Here is an 18797-nt window from a genome sequence, read left to right as displayed (position 1 = left end):
GCCTCACAGGAAGAAGGTCCCAAGTTCACCTCCACCACCTGGCCACAGTCTTTCTGTGTGGAGTGTGCATATTCTTCCTGTGTTTGTGTAGGTTCTCTCCCACCATCCATAGACATGCGGTTTTTTGAGGGGTAATTTATGATACTAAATTGCCTATAGGTGTGAATGTGAGTGTGAATGGTTGTCTGTCCCTCTGCGTTTAGCTCTGCATAATCTGCTGGCAATCTATCCAACGTCTACCCGGCCTCTCAACCTTTGATAGCTGGGATAGGCTCTAGCCTCCACAACTGTGATAAGCAGAAGAGAATGGATGGATGGGATATATCTCTAAAACCTTTTTGCAAAAGAGTAAATGCCACTGTGAGCAAAGTAAAGCACAAAGGATTCCCTTTGTCTTCTCAAAGCTGCTGTAGTGCAGCCGCTAATTAGCATATTTCTGATATAATCAGTAAAGGGTTGCCTTTAAAATAATTTACCAGTTCTACAAAACAGAGACAAAAATAGACCAGTCTTCTATTCTAAAACACATTCAGAAAACCCAGCACAATTTAATGGACAGAAATATAAATACTGTGTGGATATTTTAAGAGAATTATGAAACTAGCTATATGAAACTCTCTTTAATTAAACATTTACTTATATTTTACATGTTACTTCTTTTCTTAAAGGAATGCATATAGCGTTGTGTTCACACACAATCCGCTACTAGCGGCAGCAGCAGCCTTGTTTTCTTCTATGCCAGAGTACAGAAAAAATGGTTATTATTCTCCAGTTTATTCTTCATACAGATGCTTGTAACATGTAATTGGCATGTTAAGCCAATTAACATGGCTGTCATCCATTTACTTTTCAGCTTCCTTTTCTTCTCTTCAATTTCCCCTGACAGAGAACCATCTGTCAGGCCTGCATCCCCAGTTAGCAGCCAGCGGAGTCGTAACACTTTGTCTTCAACAGGTCTTCCCTAATCAGCCAATCACATGACAGCAACTCAGTGCATTTAGGCATGTAAATGTAGTTGAGATTCTTGAGACAACCTATTTTCTGTTGGCTTCCAGCAGCATTACATCACATGTCACATAGATCGAATAACCTCAAACTGGTTTCTTGAACACAACGGTGATTTCACTGTGCTCAGATGGCCTGCAGAGTCACCACATTGTAATCCAACAGAGTACCTCTGGGATGTGGTGGAATGAGACGTGTACATCACGGATGTGCATGACGTACAAATCTGCAACATTTGTTTGAGGTTATCATGTAAATCAAAATCTGTGAGGAATGTCTCCAGCACCTTGATGAATCTATGTCACAAAAGAAAGGCTATTTCTTAAAACAAAAGGCGATTGAGCCTGGTACCAGCACGGAGTACCTAACAGTGTCCAGTTAAAGTATACTCCATTTTACTACAACTACATTTCCAATAAATCTGTTTTCCTGGACATGAGTTTCTATTTCATTATTAGGCAACAGAATTAGCATGAAACAGGGCTGTTTAACAACTATGTGTTAACCAGTGATGTTCCACCCTGATAAAAGCAGTGCTTGACTTGTGAAATCTAAAAGCAGAAATCATTTAAAACATACAAAAGTAAAGCAATCTGTCTCTTTTTATCTCACACAGCACTGCCATAAATCTCCTCACCTGTCAATATGTATATACAGCCTTTAAATTACTGCTATCTTGTGGTTGACTGCTGCAATTATTTCATTGAAGACTAGCTCTCTCCGTAATGCGGGCGTGTCCATCTTCAGCACTGGCTGGAGCTGGGCAAGCTGAGAGGCAGGCAGCATTGTGGATAAAACCAGAGTGCGAGGCAAGCTGCTGCTGGTCTGCTTTCACTGCTCTGAAATCAGTTACTATCCACGCTTCATATAGAAACACACCTAGGATTAGCAAGTAAACAAGCTTCAATGATTTAGCATAGTAACAGATGAGTTTCCTGTTGCCAACCACTTAGAGCAATGTATGCGATAATGTGATGTAGACAATGAAAAGACAACATGACGGCGTACCGCTCAGAGGTCTTGCATTCAGTCATCTTTTTGTACATCTGTTATACAATTTCATCAACGCGATGTTGGACAAACCTCATGTTCAGCAGATAAGACCTCTTGTTACTGGGTCTACAGAGTGATGGGATGCTTACAACAGAGGTCCTTCACTCGCACAACATAAGGATAACAAACAGAAACAAAGCTGTAGAGCCAGTGTGAAGGAAAGAATAAAGAAAACGCTCCTCAGCCTTTTCCTTACAAAAGCCAGGTCTATTGTGAACAAAAATGGATGAGGTGAGGCTACAGCTGGAAGACAATAGTTCATTGGGGACTGCTGCACCCAGCAATACCTGATGAAACGCCCCCTACTTCAAAAACAGTTAAAACATGGGCTGGGTGCTTCTTTGCAGCTACAAGACTGTGTTGAGAATACAGACTGGAGTATTTTTGAATCTCAGGACCTGGAGGAGTACACTGCATGCATACTCTCCTAACCACTGTCACCGCTGACAAATGCATCCAGGTGTATGCCAGCCACAAGCCCTGGATGACACGTGAGGTCAGGACCCTGCTTAGTAACAGAAACACTGCTTTCAGGTCGGATGACTTGGAACTGCACAATGCAGCCACGGCAAACCTGAAAAGGGGCATCAGACAGGCCAAGCTGGATTATAACAACTAAGGACTATCTCCAGAACAACAACTTGAGGCAACTGTGGCTGGGGGTCCAAAACATCACTAACTACAACCCCAGACCCAGGGCTGTGGATGGTGATGTTGTTCTAGCGGAGACGTCTTCTTTGGCCGCTTTGAACAAAAAACACCAGACACAGTCACACCACACACACAGGCCAACACCAGCCACATCTTTGTGTTGGAGAATCATGACATGAGATACATGTTAAGGACAGTTAACAGGACCCCCAGAAATGCAGCAGGACCTGATTGCATCAGGTGCTGAAGGTCTGTACAGACCAGCTCACAACCTGTCCTTAGCACAGACCACTGTCCCATCCTGCCTGAAGGCCTTGACCATTCATGGCTGTCCCAAAAGGAACACCACCAGCAGCCTAGTTAACTTCCACCCAGTGGTTCTCACTCCATTCGTTATCAAGTGTTTTGAGAACCTGGTCAAAAGTCACGTAATTCGAGGACCATGTAAATTGAACCCCCACAAGTTTACACAGAGGGATAATAGAGGATGCCGTAGCCACTGCTAGCTGCACAACCTTGATTCATTTAGAGCACAAGGGCAGTTATGCTAGGCTTCTTTTCACTGACTTCAGCTCAGCATTTAACACAAACACCCCTAGCAGACTGGGAACAAAACTAATCAACCTCCTCCTCCCATACTCCATCTGACTCTGGATTAAGGACTTCCTGAGAGTCCGCCCACAGTGAGTTAAAGAAGGGCCCAAACTTTACCCAACATTCAGCCTCAACATTGGCTTGCCATAGGGATGTGTGCCGACTCTCCTGCTGTACACTCTCTACACACCCGACTGCACCCCACTCACCCAAGCAACTCAATAGTGAATTTCACAGATGACATGACAGCGGTTGGACTCATCATGGGGGAAGATGAGTGTGCATACAGGGACAAGGTAGAGAAACTGGCATCATGGTGCAGCAGCAACGACCTTTTCCTCAACACCACAAAAACAAAAGAAATAATAGTGAACTTCAGGAGAAGCACATCTAATCGTCATATACATTAATGGGTACTGTGTGGAGAGGTTCTGACTTGAAGGTTCTGGGCTTGTGCCTGAGTGATGACCTAACCCAGAAAACCAACACCTGCGATGACCAAGAACCCACAGCAGCAGACAAGTATAGCACGCTTCAATATTTCCTGCATGACCAAGTGAACTTAACAACATCTAAAGAATAATTCAATCAAATATTCACAACACACATATGACAAGGCTGTTGCAATAATAAATAATAAACAATAAATGAACATTGTTACATCTTTACTAACCTGTGCAATACCCAACCTGTGTAACCAATACACAATGACTGAAGCACACACACACACACACACACACACACACGCATGTATATATCTATTTATTTATATTTCTATACTGTTTCTACTGTGTTTATTTACTAGAAAGGTTTTTAATTTTGTATTTTTGTGAATAGTTAGATTGCTTTCTTTGCACTGAATGAGACTGCATATAATTTTGTTGCACTTTTGGCATATTGACGATAAAAAGACTTCTCGCTGCTTGTCTTCCTGTAAAAGTCATCACACACTGCTGGTGATAAACAGTATCCATTTCCAAGGTGGTGGTAAGATCTGTTAAAATCCAGGCCATAGAAAATAGTCACACACAACGGTTTACAAAGTGTGAGGCTACTGTAGTTATAATTGAGTTATTACACTTTAAATAATTACTCAGAGAGGCAATTAGTCCAGCTGATTCAGTTACATTATCTTGTCCATGAGTGCTAACCACCGCACCACTGTACGGCTTCAGTATCTTGTAATTTGCTAAAATGTTGACAGTGGACACACAATCCCTCACCAGTAACATATCTGCTTGCTTTTTTCTGTAAAATATGCTAAATCAGACTTTTTTTATCTGCTTTTGGTGTCTTCAGCAGCATTAACTTTTCATGGTTATGTTTAGGCATTATTAACCACACTTTGGTTGTGGTGACAGAAGGATTGTGAGTCTGTAGTGAACAAGAGACAACATATTCACCACTACTCATACAACACTACTACACGTTTCATTCACCCAACGAAACACATTCATGCCTAAGCATATGCATGATTACACACCATCTTACACAAGGAAGACAAGGGATGGGAATTTGTAACAAGTTAGCAGTTACGATTCCATGATCAATATCACTTATTGATTCAATTCCTTATTGATTCTCATTGCGCTCTTAAAGACATCAATGGTCATCAGTGTTGGAGTCAAAAAAGTAATGGATTGCACAAAACACTTTTATTCAAAGTAAAGCAGTACATTACTTAATTACTCCCAGTAGAAAGTAATTCATTATTCAACTCGTTACGTTACATTGAGTTTCTCCATAACCCAATTACTAGTGAACAATTTAAACCTTTAGGTTACAGTTCCACACAGCAAAACAAATCCCCATCTTAATGAGCACACACATATGATCTTTCTCTTAGCGTTTAGGTATAAACACAAAGCCGACAAGACGAAGCAAAGATAAAAACCAGCCCAAAGAGTCTTCAAAGCGACGTCCACAGTGATTCTGCTTTAGAAACATGAAATGGTAGAAACGGAGGCTGCAGCCTGACTGTTCATCGCTGCTTTTGTTACCAGTTAAAGTTCAGGGTCTGGCTGCTGTGGTCGGTCAGCAGTCACTCAGCTTTAACATACCTCTGGGTTCTTGCTAGCTTAGTGTTAGCATGCTGTCTGTGCAGGCACTTGCAAAGAGGCAAAGTTGTGTTAGCACCATAACGCAGCCGTTTCTGTCTTGGATCCAGTTTGCACTTTACAACTGGGCTCTCATTCTATGCAGTAGAAATAAAAGTTCAGTCCATATCCCTGCTGTACACTGCTCTACTGCACACAAACTGAAATCAGCTGATTGTAGTGCAAGTGGAACCAATAAGCAGGATCAATAGGTAAGCAGACTAACAATTCCAAGGAAGTGAGCTGCTGGGAACACTGGCTCTCAAATCCCTACTTAAGAACTCAAGGAGCATGAGATCAATTTATCCACCTTCCAACTGGTGGACAACCCGCGCTACCACCTGAGCCACAGGTACCAGTTTAACTACAAGACTGCGGCAGCAATTCTTAGTTTGCATTACTTTTACTTCTTATCCTCAACCTTTAACTACACCATCCAATTGTCACTGGCTAATACAGCAAATAAAGCAGATATGTGAGTTTTCTTTTGACTTGGTTCTCTAAAGTAATATATGAAACATAAAAACTCACACAATCAGGGTGGCGAGAAGAAGGTGGTGTAAAGCGGGCTAAGATTCTGATGCTTTTGATCCAAACAACAAGAACAACTGCATTTGAGTCCAGAACTACTTATCTCAAACCTTTCAATTATTACTGTACCCGTGAATCCAGATTTGTTTAAAATGACCTTTTTTGAACAAATCAATAATCTGAATGGACTGACCTGCAGTAATGATTTGCATGAGGCTAAATGACCCCTGGATATTCCCAGCCTTCATTTATTAACACACCCACATGAGCTTGTTAAGTTCTGGGGACAAACTGCCACGATGTGTTCCACACCCTGACTTTCAAGGCAATCAGCGTGATAAAAACACATCCATATTTTTGATGTTGGCAGCTGAAGAACACCGGCCTGGGAGGCTGGATTCACGTCGACTCTACACTCTATTCAAATTCAGCCTGTTTTGTTTATATCAGGAAAGACAGATTTACATGAACAGCATAAGAACCTGTTCGGCCTCATTAAAGAAAATACTATTAAATAGGCGCATGGAGGAAACAGGAGGATTTGCACATACACCAAACAAGTCCTGATCCAGCTGGATTTCTGTCGTTAATTTCCCACCTCCCTGCACTGATCATGGCGAACAGAGGGGTGCGATTTTCCTCAATGTGGTTAATTCATTATAGGAACACCGAACCTCCCACTAAATGAGAAAAAGCTGTTCACGCCTGTGTTATAAAAAACATTGATGTGTTGGGATTTGGCGGAATTTGGTGTTGCGGTTTCTCTACGCTCGAGAGTTAACCACTCATTAACTGAGCTGAGAAACTATTTTGTTTGTTTGTTGTTCTTCATAATTATAGTGAATAAGGAGACATATGTAGATCTGACTGTGATTGGGCCATGCACCTCTAATTCTAGTGCCGCGCCATGGGAGTCGCCTCGATCCATCACAAGGACGAGATGCTGCAAAGGAGGATTTCTCTATTCGAGCCTCCTCTCGAAGTGATAAGGTGCATTTCCTGTCAGCATCTACTTATGAAAGCAGGTTAGCAGCATTCCAGCAAAGAGATGGGAATTTAGACCGACAGGTGCAACAGCATCTAGCCTCCACGCATCGCTCCTTCCACGCTGACAAATATCCAGATACAACCACCCCGGCGAATAACTAACAACCGAGGGAGATGACAGGGAAAGACACTAAATTCGCACATATGTTCTGCGTGGAAATCCTTGAATCGTGGGAGCGAATACGTGGCGAACTAGCTAGTAAGCACAGCCACCAAGCGAACCGCGGCTGCTAGTCTCATCTCTGGGCTGGCTGCCTCCCTTGGTTCGTGCTCGTTTTTCCCCCCAACAAGCAAAACAGTGCGAGTGTTGCTGGACTTACCTCTCGGCCATTTTCCCGACGGTTTTTAAAATCCGTTCAAGATAAATCCCACAACATCTCCCATGTTGCCTAAATTGCGGTTACCGTCACCGAGTCGGTCATCCGTTCCAGACTTCTATCAAGCCGCCAAAATTAAGGTACAACACATCCGACCATTACTTTCAGCATAAAAGCTTCTCGCCAACGATGTAGGGTCCCAGTGACTGGAGAAACGTTTTATGCAGTTGGGAAGTCCACCGTCAACAAGCACTATACTGCAGCCTGGGTGATCTTATGTCAGCTGTTGTAACATGACAGCAGTTTACTACACTGTTATCCCACAATACGAAGCTCATGTAAAATCACAACCAGAAAATTTGAACGGCAAGATCTCAAGTTTTACCGAGGGACATCTGGAAACCGTCCCTAATGACACACCTATCAACAAAAGCACAAGAGGAAAAATATATATAACATTTCTGATAGCATCTGCTGTGGGCTTCTTTTTAGTACCACAATGCTTTCCACAGCTTTATGTGGAGGGGAGGCAGGTCTACTGTGTGCCTCCTAAAGTCCACGATCATCTCCTTTGTCTTTGTGGTGTTTCACCGACCTGAGGAATATTTACAGATGCAAATGATCAACACACCCATCAAAAGCAGTTCATCATAATCACTCACTGATCTGAAATCAATGTCAAATATGCCTGTCTAGACATATACTGACAGTAGGTTATTATTAGGTACTATTTGGACCGTTAAAGTGCTGAACTAAATCCTGTACTTACAAGAGAACCTCTGGTGGATGCCTTAGACTAGGTTTAAAATTGGGTTTAAGGCTGGCTGACAATTGAGATTGTTTTTTTATGGTTTTGTGACCAGTTTTTATTGTTGCAGTTGTGCTAGCAGGATAAGAAATGTATTTGGTGTCTTCACAAAGACAGCGGGCATCTATCTGTGCATGCCGTTTTAACCCTAAGTGGACATTCAGAGCATTTGCTGCCTAGACCTGCTTCCTAGATTTTTCCATTGTAAAGAGTTTCTATGCTCCTGTTAACACATCAACATTTGCTCATTTGGTTTATTTTATTTCATGTTATTATTAGAGAGGATAATATGTTGTAGAGGAAAGGGGGTGAGAGCCAGGTTGTAGAAAGACAGGAGAAAGTGGCAGAGGAATAGAAAAGGGTCAGAAAGACGAGAGTGGCAAAAGTCTAGGATGTAACTGTTGCATCTGCAACAGAACACACAAAGAGAAACACACAACAACTGAACAAAACAAAGTTGGGTACACAAACAAACATACAATTTTGCTGTGATTTGTGTGTGTGCATATGTGGGAAAGAGTGAGAATGTGTGTGTCTTTGTATGAGCGTTCGTCATGAGACGTACTTGAGGATGAGAGACTGGAACAAGGCCCCCAAGGAGCTAGAGGCAGACGGCCCCAGACCCAATAGATCTGGGGTGTCTGCAGCCCTTTTTGCCTCAGCTCTTCACCGCCTCTTCTTCTTTAAAATATTCAAAATTGTTTTGGGTCTGCATCCATCACTTCTTTTACCCTCCCAAAAATGGGCATGATGAAAGCTGATTGTTTAAACCACATTATCAGTTTCAGGTGAATGTGGATGAAATGTCTCTGAGAAGCCTGAAAACAGAACGTTGTCCCTCATGCTGCGGGCCTGAAGCACAACAGTTTTCTTCTGAGAGCCAGGTCATTCATTCAGTGAAGGATTTCACCAACTCTCTGAGGGCCACGTTTTCAGCAACGGGTGTTTCCACCTGCTGCTGGCTGAACTCCTCAGACTCATGCAGCGCCAGAAAGTCTTTATGAAGGAGTTCCAGCGAGGCATGTTTTAAAGCTGGAAAGTTTTTGCATCTATGGACGCCAAAATGTACATCATATCACTGCTGTGTGGAGAAACCGGTTCCAACAGAGTTTTCGGGGCGGTTTCATTTCAAGGATGGCATTCCTTTGCTGCCTAACAATTTATAGTTAGAATGATTTTTCCTTTCATGCACAACCCCCATGCACACAACTAACCTCCACCCACTCTGCCTCCAACTACGCCCGAGCCGAACCAGGGTTTGATGGACCAGGGTCTCTGTGTGGCCTGGGTCCACCAGGCTACGGTGGACCCAGGCCCTTGGAACCTTACTGGTATGCAGGTACATCCCTCTCAAGCTAAGGGAGAGTGTTGTAGGGCCAGGAACATGGAGCACCTGTCCCATCTTCATCCGCAGGCATTTTTTTTTTTTTTTTGGGTATACCATCTCTAACCTCTGGGACCTGTGGAGAAACAGAAGAGAGAGTAGGATTAGATGGATCTGCCGGCCACTACTGCAGCGGATCACAGGGATGATCCACCATCATCTGGGCTAGCACCTCCACCGGTAATGCCGTCCACCAGTCTGTAATCACACAGACCGGGTTTTAGACAACACTTTAGCATGAAGTGGCAGAGAGCTGTGATAATGACAGTTTATTTACTTTTACAAAAACATTTGACAAAAATTGTCCTCAGGAGTTTTCAATTTCCACAGGTCACAGTGTCTGGCTTTCTCGGCTGGCCCCACCCCTGCATCCTGCTTACAGCACCCCTCTCCAGGTCCATGCCAACGTGCGTCTACTCACAAAAGGGAAGGCATGATTAGATTATGAGGGTCAGCTGTGTGGGTCAGCCTTCCCTGACACCACACCCTGCTCCACCCATCCCCTACAGCTAAGCCACAAACCACAACCCGCCACACTTAGCTAATTTAAAGGCAAATCTCCAATCTTCCTTTTATCTCTAAAATTCTTGAAAGAATAGTTGTAAAACAGCTAAAAAACCATTTGCAGATAAATAATTTATTTGAAGCATTTCAGTCCTGTTTCAGAACTCATCACAGTACAGAAACAGCGATAGTGAAGGTTAATAATGGCCTCACACAGTTGGCTCATGTCTAGGGAGGCCTGCTGGACCTCAGTGCGATACTGCATACAGGTGAACACAATATTTTGTTACAGGGATTAGAGCATGTCGTAGGAATTAAAGGTGCAGTAGCTTCGGTCATAGCTAATAGACTCCAATATATCCATGTACATGGGAAGTTGTCTTCATGCACAAAGGATAATTATCAGTTCCACACGATTCCATGCTTGGACTAATTCTGTTTACATTATACATGCTTCCCTTAGGTAGTATCATTCGAAGGCACACAATACATTTTCATTGCTATGTAGTTGACACCCAGCTTAATCTATCCATGAAGCCGATTAGTTAAACTGCAGAAATGTCTTAAAGACATAAAGAGCTGGATCACCTGTAATAAATCTTAGAAACATGATGTCTGATCATACGTATTCTGGATGGCATTACCTTGGCCTTCAGTAACACTGTGAGAATTCTTGTATTCATTTCTCACCATGATATGTCCTTTAATGTGCATATTAGGTAAATATGAAGGACTGATTTCTTGTATTTGCACAAGAGCTCTAAAATCAGAAACATCCTGTCTCAGATGCTGAAAAGCCAGTTCATGCATTTACTACTTATAGGCTGGACTATTGTAATTTGTTATTATTGGGCTGTCCTAAAAACTTTTGGAAAAGCCTTCAGTTCAATTAAAATGGTACAATGTTGAATCAGCTAAAGGCTGCTGCAAAATGCTTTAAAGTATAAAGGACATTTAAAATGAAAATTTCAAATTATAAATGAATTGAATTGAACTTTATTAGCTCCACACTCAACTACAAAAATGCATGTGCTCCCTGTGGCAAAAACATTCACACTTTTCCTTACTCATCCCTTCTGATAACACTGACCTGGTATTATTCTGCGTCTATTATGTGATACACTGATAATGGGTCTTTCTGGTTTTTGTAGAGTCAGCCTAAAACTATAAAGGTAACCAGTGTATTATTATTTAGCTTGTCTGTTTTCAGTCTTCCCATTATTTGTTTATTATTATATTATTTATTATTCATTCTTTTATGATTTCTTTTATTCCTTTCAAAATGTATGAAATTATGATCACAGAAAGGTCCCTTTAGCATTTGGTCCAGCATCTAGAAAGCATCACATTGGTCGAGTTTTTCACCATGACAGTGATCCCAAATACACTGACAATGGGTTAGGTTTAGAGTTAGGGTTACACCTGGGTAAATGCAACATTGATTTGCTTTACCACAGCCCAGACCTTATAATTACTTAAGCAGTTTTGGGTTATCTTGACAGAGAACAGGACAAAAGACAGCCAACATCCAAAGAAGATCTTTGGAATGTCCTTCAAGAAGCTTCAAGAGAACTATTCCTGAAGACTATTTCAAGAAATTACAAGAAAGAAAAGTTTTCTACAGTCATTGGTCTGTATTTTGAAATCTTCCATCCTGGCAGCAGTGTAAGGTGAGCGGTTCTCAGACGTAGATATCTCCACTTTCTGGGATTTAAATAAAGCTGCTAGGGCAAAATATGGATCACAAGTAGTTTCTCGTCATATCTTCGTTTTTCCTTTATGATACATGATCCAAGTGGTTTCGGCTCGAGACAGGTGGAAAAAACAACACTTTTTTCTTAAGTAACAGTGACTGTCCACTGTTGGGCACTATGATACCGCCCAGGGTAGCAAATCGATCACGTGACTGAAAACTATGACTATGGCAACTATTCCCGATTTTCCTAGCAAATGTGGGACAAAAGAGATGATGGGTGGCTCAAGATCACACAGTATTGTAGTTATGGGTTTAATGGGAGGCTAGACTACCCTGCAGCACTGCAGGTAAACTAAAGCTGATCGGTGGTGTAGTAAGGAAAATGTCGGCTTGTTATTTATATTACAGAAAAGCCAGCGGGAGAGTGGAATATGTAAACAAATTTAATTAACCTGAACGACACCGGCATCACCCCGTGCTTAGTGATGGGTGTAACCGGTCTCGTGCCTGCTGATCACTGCACAGGGCACACAGACGGAGGCCTTTAAAGCCTGCTTTGAACTCGCTCGTAGCTTCTTCCAAAACAACTGTTAATCATTCATAAGTCAAATATATTTTCATAACGTAACCGACGTTTTAAGCCTTCCTTTTTCCATCGGACACCCACATTTTCATTTTCATCGTCCCTGGCTAAAAACTGCAGGAAAGCAGGCGCCTCCTCCGATCTCCTTCCGATCGAACACGAGCATTCCCGAAAAATAAACCGTGGTCTGTTTCCATTGGTGAAACGCTCGTCCAATGAACCAGGGCCATCTGTGTGGGATTCAACGCTGTTAGATTTCTCAGCTTACGTTTCCTTCATCGGACTTTCAATCTCATCGTTTCACCACCTGCTACCAGACTGCAGCTAGCATCATGAAGTTTCCGGTGGTAATTACTGTAGTTTTGGCATCGTTAGCGCTAACTATCGACGCTACGGTTTACTTCAAGGAACAGTTTCTGGATGGAGGTAGAACACAGTCCATTTCATATCTGCTTGTCTTACACGAATGATTGCATTAAAAAAGAAAAGTCAACGTCTTCACGGCAGTTCACATTAAATCTCTTATTTGGTAATTTAATTAAAGACAACTTAATATATGTTCCTGGAATTTTTAAGGTAACTTACTCTATAAATTGAACCCATTGGTATAGATGAGTGGCTGGCTGAAAATAATAGCGTAATACATTAGTAAAGCATACGCTCCAATGTTATTTTTTAAGTTAAATGTGTCTAAATGTCGTCTAGTACTGGGTTAAGGGCGCAGCTATTTTCTATTTTCCTATGTTAGTCAAACCATGCAGAACCGTGCTGGAACCTTTATGGGTAAAAGCATTTGGATAAAATATTTGGAGCCCCTTAATTTTTTTTAAACAGAAAAACTCTAAACCCTGTCACTGCATATAGGAGTTCATTTATATAATCTCAAAGTTTTTCACTTTTATCATCATGTTGAGTAATTGCATTTGGAGTCCTCAGTAGGTTTGTGGAACAAGCAGTGTAATAAATGTGCATGGTGGCTTGGTGTTAATGTAACCAGAATCAGAGGAATTACAGTGAGTAACCAGTGGGGTTGCATTAATGTGTTTCAGATGGATGGAAGAGCCGTTGGGTCGAGTCGAAACATAAATCAGATTATGGACAGTGGAAACTGAGTGCTGGAAACTTTTATGGGGATGCTGAAGCTGATAAAGGTACGAATACTATGTTGTGTTAGAAACACAACTGATACGGCTTAATTTGTTAAAATTGTGTTATTTGCATAGACCAAGAGTTGGTGTCTTATCATGCAAATGCAGCTAACACAGGTTTGCCAATGTAAATGTGAGCACAGGGTCAGACAGATTATACTCAGGACTGGAATATCCTGCAAAGAGCCTCCAGTGCTCTCATGGCCTTTGATACTCCAATTCCAAACCTATTTTAAATTTGGATACTCAAAAACAAAAAAAAAGATTTGTACTATCAGTAATCTTCCCATTTGGTAACCTTAGATTAGTTTTCCCCATTCCAAATTTCTATTACACTGATAAAATAGTTAATATTGGGCTTTAATTACAGATGGAAGAATTATAAATATGACTGATAGTCATAGAGTGCATGGATGTAAACACAGTGCTCTGACCCAATGCAAAAGTACCCTTTTTTGTCCAGAGAATTTTCCCTGTCACTGTCTTGGCTCTTTGAAACCAGAAGTCCTGAGCAGGCTGCAAATCTGACTAAAAGTATGGGACATTTATATAGCGCAGCCCCATCATCAACTTTTTGGGTACTATTGGAAACCATGATTGTACAGAAGAGGATTAGGGCCACTGGGAAAAAAATTGGGCAAGTCTTTTTTTTTCCTCTTCTTTTTTTCTGAGAAAAAAAGTCTGAATTCTGAGATTAAACTTAGAATTCTGAGAAATTCTGACTTTTTCATCAGAATTATTTTTCTTAGAATTCTGAGATTAAAGTCAGAATTTTCTCAGAATTCTGTGAAAAAAGTCTGAATTCTGAGATTAAAGTCAGAATTTTCTCAGAATTTAAATCTCAGATTTTAAAGTCAGAATTTTCTCAGAATTCTGACTTTTTTATCAGAATTCTGGAAAAGAAGAAAAAAAAAATGTGCCCACTTTTTATTTTAGTGGCCTAATCCTCTTCCGATACAAAATAAAGACAGTTTTATTTCAGATTTTAGAATCTCTGACATTGTTGAAGTGAAACATTGAACCACAAAATTCTGTTAGTGCAAAAGAAGAATAGAATTAAGAAATTTAGGGTGTCAAAAATGTGGCCCGTGGGTGAGAATCAGCTTGCCAGGGGTCTGTTTGTTTGACTGGATGGGTCTTGAACATGTGAAAAATCCCTAATTATTCAATGGTTTTCATTCTAGTGCAGTTCCTACTATTCAAGATGTAGTTTCAGAATACCAGCATTAGTGCATACGATTATAGAAACAGACATATTACTTTTATTTTTCTTAAGGCATTTCAGGCTGCTCAGTGTTCATATGGATATTTTAAGAATATACTTCTTTACATGCCTTTACTGAAATTAGAAAGAGTTGTGCATTTATATTCAGTCTATATTGGTAGTAATAATAATAATAATAATAATCACTTTTGTGCTCATTCTAGGTATCCGGACCAGCCAGGATGCCCACTTTTATGCCCTGTCAGCCCACTTTGAGCCATTTAGCAATGAGGGAAAGCCCCTGGTCATCCAGTTCACTGTCAAGCATGAGCAGAAGATAGACTGTGGAGGTGGTTACGTCAAGCTCTTCCCCGATGAGCTTGACCAGAGTGACATGCATGGAGACTCCCAGTATTACATCATGTTTGGTGAGTCTCGGAGAGACACTGAAGCCTGAAACCAGAACATGATGTTTTTCCATCTGACTTTGAGCTGTTCGAAATGACGTCCTTCTTTTGTAATCATGGTATATAATCATATCATAATGTGGCCTGTGTACACAGGGCCTGACATTTGTGGATACAGCACAAAAAAGGTTCATGTGATAATTAGCTACAAGGGTCAGAACCATCTTATCAAGAAAGACATCAAATGCAAGGTAGCTATGCACCAAGACTGTTAAATAATTTCCCTTTTTAAATTTTGTAAACCATGAATCTGTTAGAGATTTCCCATAAATTCTCTCCATGTCATCCTTCAGGATGATGAGCTGACCCACTTGTACACACTGATTGTGAATCCAGACCAGACATATGAGGTGAAGATCGACAATGAGAAGGTAGAGTCTGGCTCCTTTGAGGACGACTGGGACATGCTGCCCTTAAAGAAGATCAAGGACCCTGAAGCTAAGAAGCCAAGCGACTGGGATGACAGGGCTAAGATTGACGATCCCAGTGACACAAAGCCTGAAGTAACATGACTTAAAATGATTTTAGATTACTTGCAATAAAGCTATACAGATGTTCTGAGATTAAAGTCCCAAATTTACAATAAAATCTTGAACATGGTGTTAATGACGTTGAGCATTTTCTTATTGTTCAATTTTGTTGTAATGCATAATTTCATTAGGCCATCCACTGCAGCCAGAATACACTGAATAGTGCCAATTGTGGGTTGATAATGTTGATCCAGTCTTACATTAATGTTGCCATTCCTTGTTTTTCTTGGAACAGCCAGGATGGAGCTATTTGTACTCTTGGACAAGTCCTGTTTTGATTGGCATCTCTGATTGGTAACTTCAGTGCTGCTGTCTTCCAGGACTGGGACAAGCCAGAGACGATCCCTGACCCTGATGCCAAGAAGCCTGATGACTGGGACGAGGACATGGATGGAGAGTGGGAGCCCCCCATGATCGCCAATCCAGAGTATAAAGTATGGGCTGCATTGCTTGAGGTTTACCGAAAAAGTGAAGAATTTCTATTGGAGGTCTTTTTACTAGTATAAAGGGAAGAAAATGTAACTTATTCTCTAATACCTTTGTAGGGGGAATGGAAACCCAAACAAATTGACAACCCTGACTACAAGGGAACATGGGTCCACCCTGAGATAGACAACCCAGAGTACACTCAGGATGCTACTATGTATAAATTTAACAACATTGGAGTCCTGGGCCTGGATCTGTGGCAGGTAATTATGCTACACTACTCCCCCATTAGGGTCTGTTATAAATAAAATGTTACAAAACAGTTTCTTTCATGTAAAAATGAAACTACATTGCGGTTTATTTATTTCAAGACAAATAAATTTATAATGTATCTGTATGTCACGACAATATAATATTGCATTGTTTATTTTGTTTGTTTGTTTTGTTTGTTTTTTCATTGAAAGGTCAAATCTGGAACCATTTTTGACAACTTTCTGATTACCGACGATGTGAAAGAGGCAGAGGAATTTGGAAAGGAAACCTGGGGAAAAACCAAGGTAGGACTGTTTAGATGTAAATGGTCTAATGGGGGGTTTCAATTTAAAACCCTCTGTCAGAATACAGCCTGAAATCAGTTCTAGTCAGAATTAAGGGCAACACAATAAATAGACCATGCATATGTAGCTTTACAGAGTTGATCAGACATTTTCCAAAGAAAGAAGATAACTTCTCAACAGCTTTCATGTAGTCTGTAATGTTTCCACAGCTCACAGCTGATCCGGATAAGTGGTTTGGGGCATGTAAACAAGCAATAAAACTATCACATGTGAGCAGTTCTCTAGGTATTTAAACAGGGAAGATGGTACTTCTTGTAGCTTAAGCAACATTAACTATAAGGCCACTTCAACTCTTGAGCAGCTTATTGCAAATTGATTCTTTGAGCAACTTTTGAAATTCCATATTGGCAGTACAGGTTGAGTTTCTTCACCTAATAAGTTTGTCAGTATTATACCATCTAACTTTTAATGGTTGGCACATTATTTATGATCATGATGATTGTTTTCTAGGTCCAAATGATTACTGGTTCTCATTTGGGGAAGAAATAGTTTTAGTTCCATAATTTATTATGGAACAAAGAGTTTTGGTCTAGCTTGTTATTTTGATGTTTGTTTTGTGCACCTTGTTTGTTTACATTTTTTGTGCTTGTTTTTTTATTGAGAACTCGTGGTTCTCAGTCAAACTTGGTGTACTTAACATAAAAAGGACCCGAACTAAAAGTTTGGCAGGTGATAAAACAAAAGGATTTTAAGGAAGACAAAGAATGTAGCTTTTAGGTTCAGCATTGGTTCACACTGCAGGTGACAGTTCAGTACTCCCCTATTGTGGATTCACTTTCCATTATGTTAAACATTAACACTGTTCTTCACCTGCCTAGGGACCAGAGAAGAAAATGAAGGATGAGCAGGAAGATATGGAAAGGAAACTGAGGGAGGAAGAGGAGAAGGAGAAGAACAAGGAGGACGCTGAAGGTGATGATGAGGATGACAAAGAGGATGATGAGAAGTCAGATGATGATGCTGGGATAGAAGAGGACAATAATGGCAAACCAAAGGACGAGTTGTAACGGTGTGAGGTGTGTGTGTGTGTGTTCCTCAGGTTCAAATGACAGACACAGAAAATGGGCTGATGCCATCTGGACTGTAGCTTTTCATATAGCAGCCTTTTATTCCGGTGGGATGTTTGAGGGATGGGATTTTTTTCTTGATTCCCATGCATTTTTCTCTCCAAACCATCAAATAGGAGAAGGGTTTGTTTATGCTTGTGTTTGGTATATACGTGGATTTTCTGATTTAATGTGATTTTTTTCTTTTCTTTTTTTCCCCTTTGGAAATCCCATAACTTGAGCGTCTGTGATGTCTGGTTGTGCACTTTGATCTCTATCATACCATGATGCACTGTTTGTTTTCTGAGGTGATCCTTTCGTAAATTATTCAAATATTATATTTGTTTGTGGACATGACAGTTCACAACGTTTTTGAGTTTGTTCATAAGTCCTCTGTGTGATATGTGTGTGCGTGCGCGTGTGTGCATTCCCAATGTTTTGATTGAGTATCTTTACTTTGTGAACACAGTTTTGAGTTAATAAATTGAAGCTTCTCAACTTTGCTGTTTTTCATTACTTTCAGTCGTTGATCTCTGTTGCCTGCCTAACTTTGGCGGTTTCTTTCACACTGAGTGATTTTAATCTGTGTATACAGCAAGAGACATGAGAAGTGCAAGTATTAAAGTATTTGTGTGTTATTTATGTGGCATGCTCATTTCAGAAGCTGGAAAACAAATTAAGTCACCCACTCCCAGTACTTTTATAAATCATTGACCAAACAAAGTCTAATTTGCCATTCACCATGCATCCTTTTTAAAAAAAAAAAAAATTTATTATTTTTTGTTTTGCATATTTGTATAGCTCATTTATTGTGACGCACTGGGCTGCAGCTTGCTTCAGTTGATGTCGCTGATTACATTTGAACATTTTAAATGTTTCATTCAGCGTGATCAGCTGACTGAGTTTGACAGGCGAGCTTTGAATAGACAAAAACCAAATAGTTGCATTGATAGCTCTAATCCCTGGCAATCTGTACTAAAGGGACTATATGTGAGTTAAATTTGGAGGCTCTAATTAAAAATTCTAATCTCCTTGAGGTAGCTGTGTTGTGATTTAAACTGAATTTAATTGAATTATAATCATTGTAAAT

The 18797-nt window shown here is 40.6% G+C and overlaps 2 protein-coding genes across 2 annotated transcripts in view; one reads left to right on the top strand and one right to left on the bottom strand.

Moving 5' to 3' along the window:
- The window catches only part of arhgap39 (Rho GTPase activating protein 39), a 62803-nt gene extending 55368 nt beyond the window's left edge, over positions 1-7435 (bottom strand). Inside the window, exon 1 of the mRNA XM_085437269.1 lies at positions 7298-7435. Coding sequence (XP_085293395.1) covers positions 7298-7308 — 11 coding nt within the window. The 5' untranslated portion in view covers positions 7309-7435. The remainder of the gene's footprint in view (positions 1-7297) is intronic.
- A 4804-nt stretch (positions 7436-12239) lies between these two features.
- LOC146689182 (calreticulin-like) lies at positions 12240-18205 on the top strand. Its single transcript, XM_085436103.1, has 9 exons — positions 12240-12695; positions 13319-13420; positions 14846-15049; positions 15185-15279; positions 15382-15591; positions 15939-16052; positions 16164-16307; positions 16509-16601; positions 17480-18205. The coding sequence occupies exons 1-9, from the start codon at positions 12602-12604 to the stop codon at positions 17666-17668; spliced, it is 1245 nt and encodes a 414-aa protein (XP_085292229.1). The 5' UTR covers positions 12240-12601; the 3' UTR covers positions 17669-18205.
- The last annotated feature ends 592 nt before the right edge of the window (positions 18206-18797 follow it).

The sequence above is a fragment of the Copadichromis virginalis genome, linkage group LG17 (genome assembly GCF_057382275.1).
Source record: "Copadichromis virginalis isolate Kocher_CV1m ecotype Utaka linkage group LG17, C_Virginalis_male_GT1.1, whole genome shotgun sequence".
NCBI lineage: Eukaryota > Metazoa > Chordata > Actinopteri > Cichliformes > Cichlidae > Copadichromis > Copadichromis virginalis.
This window is presented reverse-complemented; position numbering and strand designations above follow the sequence as displayed.